This window comes from Panthera tigris, chromosome A3, assembly GCF_018350195.1.
Source record: "Panthera tigris isolate Pti1 chromosome A3, P.tigris_Pti1_mat1.1, whole genome shotgun sequence".
Classification (NCBI taxonomy): Eukaryota; Metazoa; Chordata; class Mammalia; order Carnivora; family Felidae; genus Panthera; species Panthera tigris.
This window is the reverse complement of record NC_056662.1, coordinates 49340908-49353409: the sequence shown is the minus strand read 5'-3', so window position 1 is coordinate 49353409 and position 12502 is coordinate 49340908. Positions and strand designations below refer to the sequence as shown.

Genomic DNA, 12502 nt, shown 5'->3' with positions numbered 1-12502 from the left:
AGAGAACTTTCTCTTGTTGGAGGCAGAGGACATGTAGCAGAAGGGGAGTTCAGAGCATAAGAAGGACTTGACCTGCCTTTGCTGGCTTTGAAAATAAAGAGAGTCACAAGCCGGGGGATGTAGGTTGCTCTAAAATCTGAAAACAATCCCTGGATGACAGCAAGGAAAATGGGGAAATGGGGACCTCAGTCCTCCAATTACATGGAGCTGAGTTCTGCCAACACCTGGAATAACCTGGAAGTAGACTTTCCTCCAGAGCCTCCAGATAAGAACTCTGCCTGCTGACACCTTGATTTTGGGCATGAGATTCCAAGAAAAGAACCCTATCAAGCTCACCTAGACTAGAGAACTGTGAACTAAATTATGAGTTTTCCAAACCACTAAGTTTGTGGTAATTGGCTATGGGAGCAATAAGAAATGAAGATAGATGCCAATACCTGCTCAAAAACCAAGGAGGTAAAATTGAAGCTTCCTAGATAAAGTGTCACGCTGATCTGGTCTGTGCCCTAATGCTATACACACACCCTGTGCCCATCACACAGCCTCGGTGGGGGGAAACCACAGAGTGAGCTGTGCTCTCCAAGCACCTCCTAGGGACTGGGCATGTGCACGCAAGTACCTGCCCTGGAGAACTGCTTGGGCAGGAAGCCTTGGACAAGTGAGTGCCAGGAACAAGGCAGGTGCCATGGGAGGCTGCGGAGGGGCCATAACCCACATAATGTGATTCTAACACCTGAGATGGGCTGGGGCCACTACTTTCTCCTGGGGGATCCTGAGCTTTCTTTGTCTATCATCCCCTTGAGGATAGTCTCTTTCTACCTGCTGGATCTTCTCTCTTCCTGCCCCACTAGGTGTTTACCTGGACCAATTCCAGCTTCCAGGATGTAGGCCAGGGTGGTCTCTGACAGACTCTGCCCAACTGATTTAGTTGTCCCAGGGTCACTGATGGCCAAGGCCTGAGGAGCAAAGAGTGTGTAGCTGGGGGCCTCTGGTGTGCAGAGCTGGATGACACTGCCCTGGGCACTGCAAGCACTCTGTATCTATCTGACCCTGGGTGACCCAGAGAAGGACTGAGAGAATTCTTAGGTGGTCCTCAAGGTCATGTCATCTCTAGCGCCCTTGGGAGGAGGAAAGAATGAGTATGTTGCTAGAAGGCACTTTTCACACTGAAAAGCTGAAGGAGATTGGTGCCTCAGTCAGGGCTCCTGCAGAAGCAGATGCTGAGATAAGAGCTCAGGGTAGCCAGTTCATTTGGGAGGTGGTCCTGGGAAGCACTGTAGGGCAGTGGGGAGTGGAGCTGGAAGAGGAATCCACCAGACAAGCATCCATAGTGGGTGCCCGGAGCTCAGTCCCTCAGGGAGCCCTGGGAGGCAATGGAACCACATGTGTCAGGATGTGACACCACATGTGAGGGACCTGGGGTATGTATATTCCAGCTCTTGAGTCATTGGTGGAGGGCTCCTGGGTTTGTGTAATCCCCTAGTGCTTCTTCCTTTGGCTTTGGAAGAAGCCCTTGGTGCAGTGATAAAAGGTCTGGGGATGTGTGTGGGACCCTGGCAGTTAGTACTACAGCTGAGTATTTGTTCTGGGATCTTCCTTAGGGACCAGCTATATAATAGCCCACTGCAGCCTTGATCCCTCTGGGTCATCCCAGGTTGAGGCACGATGTTGGTGGTTGGGGGATCATTCCTTTGCCTGTGGTTCTGATGCCCAGTTTTTGTCTGTACCTGATACCTTGCTCAGGGCTCACCCTAGGTCAGCTGTGGAAGCTTGGGTCTTCCCTGCATTGCCCTGGGCCTGGCCAAGCCTAACCAGGTTGTTGAAGAGCAGGTGTGAATCTTGGAGCTCCTTCAGTTAAAGGCAAGGGTAGGGACTGGCAGCTCCTGGCACCCACTGGTGTGTGGCCTCTATTTTCTGGGCAGTGAAGCCTCTTGACCCTGGACAGGGCTGGGGCCACACAGGACATGTTGGGGCTTGGTCTCTGGCTGCCCAGCTTTCTTGGTCTCTGCATCTTAATGTTGCTTTGCCACTATAGTGGCTGTGGCTGAGGGCAGTGTGATGGCCTCTCACCTGGGAAAGCTCCCAGGGCAGGTGGGAGGGAATGGTGGAAGTCTCCCCTTCAGAGCTGGGAAAAGGCCTGGCATTTCTGCATTGAGCACAAAGATCACAAAGCAGGCAGACCCCCTCCCCCCACATTTTGCTGACTCTTTTACTCAAGAATGGACTTTGTGTATCACACTCTTAGGCCTGGACTGTGTGGCTGTCAGTCTGGGCTGTGAGAGTCATAGTGGGAAGGAAACTGACCAGAAATATCTGTTTGTCTCCATTAGCTAAGTGCAAGGTGGTCATCACCTTCAACCAAGGACTCCGGGGAGGACGCGTGGTGGAGCTGAAGAAGATAGTAGATGAAGCTGTGAAGCACTGCCCGACCATCCAACATGTCCTGGTGGCTCACAGGACGGACAACAAGGTCCACATGGGGCGTCTGGACATCCCACTCGAGCAGGTGGGTTTGTCTCACATTGTACAGTTTAAGGAGAGGTTAACTCCTATTGGGTTAACTGGGTCTGAGTCTTGTCGGATCGTGGTTCTCAACCTGGGTCCCCCAGCAATATTCAGGGTTCCCTGATGGTATCTGATGGACTTACATCCTGGTTGGGAAGATGGAGCTCAAATACCACAAACATACTGAAACACTTAATGGAATAGAAATGATCAGATTCATCCTTTTATTTTGTGTTCTCTGCATCTGGAGTTGAACTAGGGCAGAGTAGAGCAGGTGAACTGAATCTGGTCTGCTGAGGCCTGCAGCAGCTGGGCAAGAGGTGTTCTTAGGATGGGTGAATGTGGGGCAGAGGGTAACTGCCTTGGATGGGGCTGTTTGTGTCTTCCCCCTTCTAGGAAATGGCCAAGGAGGACACTGTTTGTGCTCCAGAGAGCATGAGCAGTGAGGACATGCTCTTCCTGCTCTACACCTCGGGGAGCACCGGAACACCCAAGGGACTCGTCCACACGCAGGCGGGCTACCTGCTGTATGCCGCTGTGACGCACAGGGTACGGGCCTTGGTGGGGAAGGTTGAGAGTGCGGGGTGTCCCACCTCCTGGGCAGGGCTCTGAGCAGGGGGCCAGGAGAGGCTGAATTTAGAGCTAGAACTCCTGCTGTAACATAGTGCCTGAATGCATGAGGTGCTAATGTTTCTTCTTGTGTGCTCAGGAGTAGGGCCGTTGTGAGTTGTAGCACTGGCATAGCGAGTGGTAGGCATGGGGGCTGAGTTCTGTCCTTGTTGGGAGAGTCTGGATCGAAAATTTGAGACTCACTGCAGGTCTTTAGCCCCTTTGCACCTGTGTCTGTGCTGTCTGCCTGCTCTGTAAGAGTTGAGCCCTCCCCAGGTCTGACATGTTCACTGGCACAGCTGTGTTCTGATGCTCAGGGGCCCAGGTGCTGAGGCCATCCTGGGCCCCTCCCTCCCTAAAAAAAATGTCAAAACTCATGTTTTACAACTGAGTTGTTATAGAGATGAATATGTTACTATTACATGTTAAAATGTTCTCTTCTACTTAAAAGGTCTTTTTTTCCTTGTGATGTTAAAAGAAAGGAAAACATTTTTTTTTTATTAAAAAAAATTATTTATTTTGAGACTGGGGGGAGGAGGGGCAGAGAGAGAGGGAGAGAGAGAATCCATGCTGACAGCGCGGAGCCTAATGGGGTTCCATCTCACAAACCGTGAGATCATGACCTGAGCCAAAATCAAGAGTTGCACACTTAACCGACTGAGCCATCCAGGCGCCCCTGGGGCCACATTTTAAAAGTAAAATTAGAAAAAGATTTACTTTTGTAAGGAAACTTAAATTTAGTATATGGCAATTATATTACAGTGGGCCATCCTTTAGGGCTTATAAAGCAGATGGTATGTCATTTTTTTTATTCCAATAAGTGCATTTAAAAAATCAGTTCTGATTTGGGGGCACCTGGGTGGCTCAGTTGGTTAAGTGTTGACTCTTGATTTCAGCTCAGATCATAATCTCATGGTTTGTGGGGTTGAGCCCTGTATCTGGCTCTATGCTGAGTATGGAGCCGGCTTGGGATTTTCTCTCTCCCTCTCTCTCTGCCCCTCCCCTGCTTGCACTCACTACCTCTCAAAATAAATAAATAAACATTTAAGAAAAAAAATCGGTACTGATTTGAATATTGGTGGGTTGTGGGGGTTGTGTTTTAATGTGGCATCCCTGGTTACTTGGGGAGTAGTTGACTTTTCCCAGGTAGGATTTGGTTTCAAGATAGTGTTTATGGACCTCTCTGTTGCAAAAGGCAAAACTGCACTGCTGGTGCCAGCTGCAAAGGGAACTGAGTAGCCAGGTGACCAGCAAGCCCAGGCCCATCCAAGAAGGGCTCCGATTTTGGTCCCGCGTGGTGGCATCTCTCCTTCCTTGGCCCCCTTCCTCTGTGCTGACCACATTCCTTCCCAGGGACTGGAGAGAGCCTCATAGTGCCAGCAAAATCACTGGCCTGGTTGCAGTCAGGGCCCCATTTGCCTCAGTCACTGTGGCTAGGGGTGGGGGTGGAATGTGCTCATTGGTCAGGCTTGGTCATGTGGGAGGTGAATCTCCTGAAATGAATGGGGAGGAGCAGGTGCTGGGAGGCAGGTAGCAAGTATGCACACTGCGCATCACACAGTCTCTGAGTGGTGCTGCACCAGTCCCACTGGCGGCTACTCACACCCAGGACTAACAATGTTGAAAAACAGAAAGACAGATGTTGAGCAGACAAGTACCTGAACTCAAATCCATATTAGAACAGTTGTCTTCTGCCTGCTGGGTGACCTTGAGCATGCCACAGAACCTTTCTTGACCTCAGTGTTCTCAACTGGAAAACCCCACCCCTCTTCAGCTCTCAGTGGTGGGAGGAAGGTTGAAGGATTGACACATCATGTAAGTAAAAATACTTTGGAAAATATAGCTAATGAAACCAAATACCAAGAAAGTCACAGAGTAGATCAAATTCTTTCCACCAGTTTACAGTGAAGTTAACATTAGGGAAGCTGTAAACGTGGAGAGAGATTAGTTTTTAGTAATAATAATTACCAAAATTGTTGGAGGACCCAGTCTACATGAGCAAAAGCAGTCGGAGTATAGGCATGGGACCATCTTTTGAATTTCTCTTCAATAAGAATTTTTTTTTAAGAATTGGGAATAGAAACTTTGAGCCTTCTATAGATGAAAGTATGCACACAAGTGGTTCTCTAGGGGATAAGGACAGTTGGCTCTGAAGGGTGTGAAGAGATTTTGGAGGTATACAGTAGGGTCAGGCCCTTTGGAGCATGGCTGGCCCCAGGCACTTGCTACCCTTCCCAGAACTGCAGGGAGAGAAATCTTCAGCCCCATGAAAGACTTGGCAATTTGGTCCAAGTTGTATTAAACATTCTTTCAGTCCCAAATGCTGTGGGGCTTTGGGTGTGGGCGTCCTGATGCTCTAGTGCTGTGAAACCACAGTCTTCCTTGAAATAATCCCCCCAACCCCCTGCCTTGGGACACAGCTGCACAGGGCCCTGCCCATCTCCAGACCACTATACTGTCTGGAGACTCCTGGGGATTCTCCACATTGATCTGTGGCAGCAAGAAACTGGTCCACTCGCCCAAAGATTGATTGATTGATTGATTTTTATTTTTTAATATGAAATTTATTGTCAAATTGGTTTCCATACAACACCCAGTGCTCATCCCAACAGGTGCTCTCCTCAATACCCATCACCCACCCTTCCCTCCCTCCCACCCCCCATCAACCCTCAGTTTGTTCTCAGTTTTTAAGAGTCTCTTATGTTTTGGCTCCCTCCCTCTCTAACCTCTTCTTTTTTTTTTTTTTCTTCCCCTCTCCCATGGTCTTCTGTTAAGTTCCTCAAGATCCACATAAGAGTGAAAACATATGGTATCTGTCTTTCTCTGTATCACTTATTTCACTTAGCATAACACTCTCCAGTTCTATCCATGTTGCTACAAAAGGCCAGATTTCATTCTTTCTCATTGCCACGTAGTATTCCATTGTGTATATAAACCACAATTTCTTTATCCATTCATCACTTGATGGACATTTAGGCCCTTTCCATAATTTGGCTATTGTTGAAAGTGCTGCTATAAACATTGGGGTACAACTGCCCTTATGCATCAGCACTCCTGTATCCTTGGGTAAATTCCTAGCAGTGCTATTGCTGCATCATAGGGTAGATCTATTTTTAATTTTTTGAGGAACCTCCACACTGTTTTCCAGAGCGGCTGCACCAGTTTGCATTCCCATCAACAGTGCAAGACGGTTCCCGTTTCTCCACATCCTCTCCAGCATCTATAGTCTCCTGATTTGTTCATTTTAGCCACTCTGACCCACTCGCCCGAAGATTTAAAAGAAATCTTTTTATTGCAAAATAGATCAGAATACAGAATAGAATCCAGAAAACCACTCAAATCCTATGTGTGGCTTACTGAATTATTATAAGGCAACCCACTTCAGTAAAGAAGTGCAATGTCACTGGGGTACTGGGTGTTGTATATAAGTGAAGAATCACTGGCTTCTCCTCCTGAAACGAATACTACACTGTATGTTAACTAACTTGAATTTAAATAAATTAATTTAAAAAAAAGGAGTGGAGAAATGTCCTGTCAGCCTCACAGAAGCCCTTCCTGGCCTGTCCAACCACAGCCCCTCCCCCATATTCTGACTTTGATAGTGTCACTGCCCCGTGTTTCCCCTCTTCTAGCTTAGTCACCCAACATGCATCCCCTGATACTGTGGCTTACTGTTTTTTTTTTTTTAATATGTCTTTTAAGCCTTTTTAACCTGTTGGTTCTCTTCCATCTCTTCCGTTTCCTTCAACTTTGTTGTAACACCCAGAGGTTTGTCCCTCTGATCTCCGTGTTTCCTGCAAAGGGGCATTTGTATCCAGAGGTAGGTCAGGCTCAGGTTGGACCCTGTGGCAAGAATGCAGGAGGCGCATGTCTCCCTGCTCAGGCTCTCAGAAACTGATGATGCTTGAGGCATTTCTTGGTCTTTTTGGCTTTTTGTTTTGTTTTGTTTTGTTTTTTTTGGCAGTTTTTGAGATTTAAAAAATTAGAGTATAACTTAATGCAGAAAGGTGCCCTTATTTTGGACATATGGCTAGATGAGCTTTGACCTGTGGATACACACTTGGCCACCACCTGCCTCAGGACTTGGGGCGTCTCCAGCTCCCAGAGGCGCTGACATGCCACTGGCAAGCAGCCCCCCAGCAGGGCTAGTACTAGCATGACCTCCAGTATACAGATCAGCTTTGCTAGGTTGGGGCTCATACAGTGTACACCTGGGGTCTGGCTTCTTTCACTGTCATCTGTGAGAATCCGCATGTTGTGTGTGGCAATAACTCTGTCTTGTTACTGCTGTAGCTTCATGGAGCTCTGGCGGTGCACTTATTCTTCCTGCTCTTGGTGGCCTGGGAGCAGCTGTGTCTTGCATTTATAGAACACTGTTAGTGACTTATGGGAGCATGGGGTGACAGGCTCCTGACAGCCTCTTTTCCTGTTTCTGCAGCTTGTGTTTGACTACCGGCCAGGCGACGTTTTTGGCTGTGTGGCCGACATTGGCTGGATCACAGGACACAGCTATGTGGTGTATGGACCCCTGTGCAATGGAGCGACCACTGTCCTTTTTGAGAGCACCCCAGTTTACCCTGATGCTGGTGAGGACTGGGGACCAAATAGGGTCCCCAGGAGGAAGCTTGAGGAAGGAGGAGAAGTTCACAGGAGGGTGGAGTAGATTCCCTCACTCTGTCCCGGCTGTGGTCCTTGTGGTCACGTGGCATAGCTGCCAGGCCTTTTGCTCTGCCAGGTGGGCTGGGGCCAGGGGCCATGTCTGCAGTAAGATCAGATAAGCAGTAGATGGGAGTGTGACTTGTCACTGGAAGCTGTCTCAGGACAACCCACTCCAGAGTTCTTGTCCCGCTAGCAAACTGGGTGCCTTGGGCCATCCCCTTAGCACTGTCCCTCTCCCCTCTCTGGCCACCTGACCAGATCCAGCCCTTAACACCCAGGCCAGCTGCCAGCCTCCTGTTACCACAGACGGGGGATTTTCTCCAGCTCTGCTGCCTGTGCCTTCAGGGACATCTGCCAGAGAGCATTGTGTGTGTCCTGGAGCCACCTACATGAATTGAGATTGCTTTGAGGACCCACATCTTGCTCACCTTGGCATCTCTCTTTCAGGCAGCACAAAACCCCAAGTATTTGTTATAATTCAGTTGAATTGTGGTGGCTCTGCCAAGCATTCCACAGTGCTAATAATGATGTGTGTAGAACTTTGTCACCTCCCCTGCTCCTCTTCAGCCTCCTGATGGACTAGATGCACCCTAGGAAGATTATGTAGGGGGCATAGTGAGGGATTAAGGGCCACACCTTAGGTGTGATCTCAGGCCCATCACTTCCACCCCTCGAAGCTCAGCCCACTCCATGTGTAGAGCCATGGTGGTGAGTTGAGGGGGATTGTGGGAGACCAGGTGTGTGTGTGTGTGTGTGTGCTGGACAATTGCCCTGCTCCCCAGGGCTCACTCAGTTGTGGCCACTGCTATTCCAGGGGAAGCACCTGTCACAACCTCAGAGACATCTAAGTGGGAACATAAGTTCTTTGTTAGTGCTACATGGGTTATTTTTAAAATTCACAGTGATATCCCTTTGAACCAATCTTTGCTGTATCTTTTGGGATATACCACATGGATGCAGCCATCCAGAGCCAGGGGAAGGCTGTTTCCAAATGCACCAGCCCTGGATGTGGGGTGTGCTGGGTGATGATTGCCACAGGGCTCCCTTTCTATCCCAATGATGGGTGTTGGATTCCTTTCTGTGAACACAGGGGTTTGCATGTATCCAGCACACAGTAACTGTTGTCTGATTTCTAACTAAGTTAGAATAGATGCTATCTAGTGGGCTCAGACTGACGGTGAACTTGGGCCTTTTTGTAGGTCGATATTGGGAGACAGTGCAGAGGTTAAAGATCAATCAGTTCTATGGGGCCCCAACGGCTGTCCGGCTATTGTTGAAATATGGCGACTCCTGGGTGAAGAAGTACGACCGCTCCTCCTTGCGGACTCTGGGGTCAGGTGAGTGGTCTTCTGTGCTACTGGAGAGGTGTGTGTGCCATGTGGCAGAGCCAGTGCAGGCTTCAGGATGGTTTTAATTATGAAAGCTGCGTGGCTATGGCTGTGGCGAATTCAAACAGTGCCATACTGAATAGAAAGCAGATGTCCCTGCCCATAAGCAGCTTCCTGGAGCCCCCAGATGATAACAAACAGTCTGGAATACAATATTCTAGATGTTTCTGTGCCTGAGTTCTGTGCTTCATCTTTATTATGAAAAATTCCCAACCTGGTAAGGTGGCCCAAGCCCTCCTTCAGTGGCCACATGGGACTGCAGTGCAGGAGCTGACTGGGTCACTAAGGTGTTCCTCTGTTGCTTAGTACCGGATAGTCCCAAGGACTATAATAAACATCATTCTGTGCTTGTGTGCTGTTCTTGCTGTAGATATTTCCAAGGCAAGGAGTTATGAGATCAAAGGTTATCTCCATTTATAATTTTTATATATGTTGCCAAGTCACATGGAAACATCTGGGAAAGGTGATGTGGGGTTAGTTCAGATGATACCAGTGGGGTGGAAGGTACCCATGCCCGTTCTCTCTCCTTGTTCCTGATTCATTTCATTTCTGCCCCTACACATGTTGTCCATAGGCAAAACAAGGGCAGGGAGGTCCTCTGTGCTCCTTGGGTGAATACTTGGATCTTCTTGGTTTTTCACAGAGGAGGCATGTAGGGCAGGTACCACAAGGGAGGTGTCTTGCTGCCAAATGTGTCCACGGGGAAGGGAGCTCAGGACAGCATGTGCATGTCACTCATCAGTGGCACAGGTGTGTAGCGCTGTTATAGGTCTCAGGGCCCTGGTTCATACTACTCCCCTTGCCTGAAATGCCATAGTGCTCCTCTCCATCTGTGTGGGTTCCAACCTTCTCTCAAGGTCCGTCTCTGTGCACCTTCTCCCTGTGGAGTTACCTGGCTGCTCTGGACCTCGGGCTCTCTTTTCTCAGACAAATCCATATTTTGTACTTGGATATCTATTCTCATGCTGACTGTTTCCCTGGGCAGTGAGCTCCCAAAAGTCACACCATCAGTATCCTCAGCATCCCAATGCCCACACACAGAGAAACACAGCAGGTCAGTGAGGGTTGACTGCTCTTTGTGAAGCTGAGTTGCAGGGCCAGAAACAGAAGGCTCAGATTTGTGCTGAGGGCTCAACACCCAGATGCTGGCATCTCCAGGGCAGTTGCTACCCAGCAATGCTGCTTCCCACCCAGGATGGCCTGGATCCTTGCCTGGGAGACCTGTTTTCATGTGCCTACCTCCCTTCTATTCAGAGCCTCCCTTGTGATTAGGGTCAGTTGGTGTCTGGATGACCAAGTACTTTGAATTTTCCAGGTGGGGTCAGCAGAAGTGTTTTGGGCTCCTTTCTAGATGGTGGTGAGTCTGAGATGCCTCTCTTGGCATGTTTAGGCTATGGAGTGTGAGTCCTGTGTGTCTTGACTGGGGGCTGTGTGGATGCAGAAGACCTGCCCTCCATACCACAAGGGCTATGACGTGCCCCTGCACTTTGGGGTGGGCAGTGCTTGGGGACCGAGGGCAAGCAGAGGGCCACAGAAACTCAGATCCTCCAGGTGCCATTTGTAGGCCACCTGAGTGGGACCAGGAGTTAGGTTAGTGATGAAGGGAGGTTTGATTTTCTAGATGCACTCATGGGATTCAACTGCTAAGGAAGACTCACTAGGACCCCCAGTGATAAGGCATTTGCTCTGAGCATTTCAGAAGGAGATGCTCAGTAGCCGCATTAGAGTGGGGGTGCATGTCCCATCCAAAAGCTGCCTCAGCCAGGGATCCTCTAGGCCAGACAGGCTTCTGTAGTCCTCTCTCCACTTCCTCTCTTGGATCAGGCCCAGAACAATTCTGTACCAGGGAGCACACACAGAGGATTGGCCAGGCTCTGTGTATTTTGCTGGTCTCGTGGGCACATTCCTGCCATGTAATGAGCACCACCAGTGGAGCCCTGCAGGGGTTTCCCTGGGACCTGGTTATCAATAAGCAGTGCTGGCAGGCAGGTAAACAGCACTTGGCATCTTCTCACACCGGCAAAAGAGAGTAGCACCATGGACCAGGAAGCTTCATGCCTTGACCAGAGCCAGTGCGGTGCTGATCTCCACTGTGGTTCCACAGTTCAGGCTGCTTCCGTGTGGCTGGATTAGCCCCCACAGCTCAGGCTTTGGGTGCATTGACTTCATTTAATCTGACTGGTCAGCAGAATCTAGTTTACTTAGGACTTTAACCCCAAGATTTGCATTAATTTTTTTTTTAACTTTCAGCTTCACAAGTGACACATAGTTATACTCTTGCTGGGAAAAAAAAAATTGGAACATGGTAATGAAAGCTGATGTCCTCCATGGCGCTGCTCCAGGCAACCCAATTGCCTGTGCACCTTCTGATGCCTTCTTCACAGTTATATTACTGTGAAAGAGATAGCTCGGTTCTGAAATGTCTTCTTTCCCTGAACAAGATCAAACTGCTATTATCCTATGTTTATTATAACTCAGCAACATGCAGTTTTCCATATGGCTCTGTTCTATGTTTTGAGAACTTGATTTTACCCTCCTGTGGGGGCTACTGTGGGTGTGGTCCAGTAGTCACGCCCCAGTGTTTGCATGTTCTGTCTCTTGCTGTTCCTCCGTGTATGGGCCAGTGCTGCATGGTATCCTCTGGCCTCCCTGTGGGTGTGGGTGAGTGCAGGGGCAAAACACACAACATCCAGCACCTGTGTGACCAGCATGGGAGGCCCTGGCCAGGTCAGGCCTTGGTTACTTGCTGTACGTGAGTGGTCCTGAGCAAGAGACAGCCAGCATGAGAGGATTTCACTATTTTAGCAGTGGTATGTTTAATCTGGCAAGTTCTGAGTGCCAGCCTTGTATGGGCATCTCATTAGGGTGGTAGCTTAGTCATTTGGGCTGCTATAACAAAACACCAATGACTATAAACAACAGGGATTTATTTCTCACAGTTGTGGAGTCTGGGAAGTTCACAATCAAGGTGCCAGCACGATTGTCTTCTGGTGAGGGCCCTCTTACTGGTTCATAGATGGTGCCTTCTCCCTGTGTCCTCACATGGTCCAAGGGAGGGGGGAGCTGGGTGGTCTGTTTTACAAGGGCACTAATCCAATTCCTGAGGGCTTCATTACCTCCCAAAGGCCTTACCTCCTAATACTATCATCTTTAGGGGTTAAGATTTCAACATATGAAATATTGGGGGTACACAAACATTGAGGTCATTAGCAGCTAGACATTGCTGTAGAAGTCAGGCTATAGAGTCATAGGATGCAAGCACATTTGTGTGTGTGTGTGTGTGTGTGTGTGTGTGTGTAGCATGTGTGTGTATATACGTGTTTAGCTTTAGTGGATTCTAC

The 12502-nt window shown here is 49.0% G+C and overlaps 1 protein-coding gene across 1 annotated transcript in view; it reads left to right on the top strand.

The window, feature by feature from the left end:
* Positions 1-12502, top strand: part of ACSS1 (acyl-CoA synthetase short chain family member 1) — a 67102-nt gene that overhangs the window by 39930 nt on the left and 14670 nt on the right. The window contains exons 4-7 of the mRNA XM_042981013.1: positions 2331-2506; positions 2902-3054; positions 7553-7700; positions 8973-9110. Coding sequence (XP_042836947.1) covers positions 2331-2506; positions 2902-3054; positions 7553-7700; positions 8973-9110 — 615 coding nt within the window. The remainder of the gene's footprint in view (positions 1-2330; positions 2507-2901; positions 3055-7552; positions 7701-8972; positions 9111-12502) is intronic.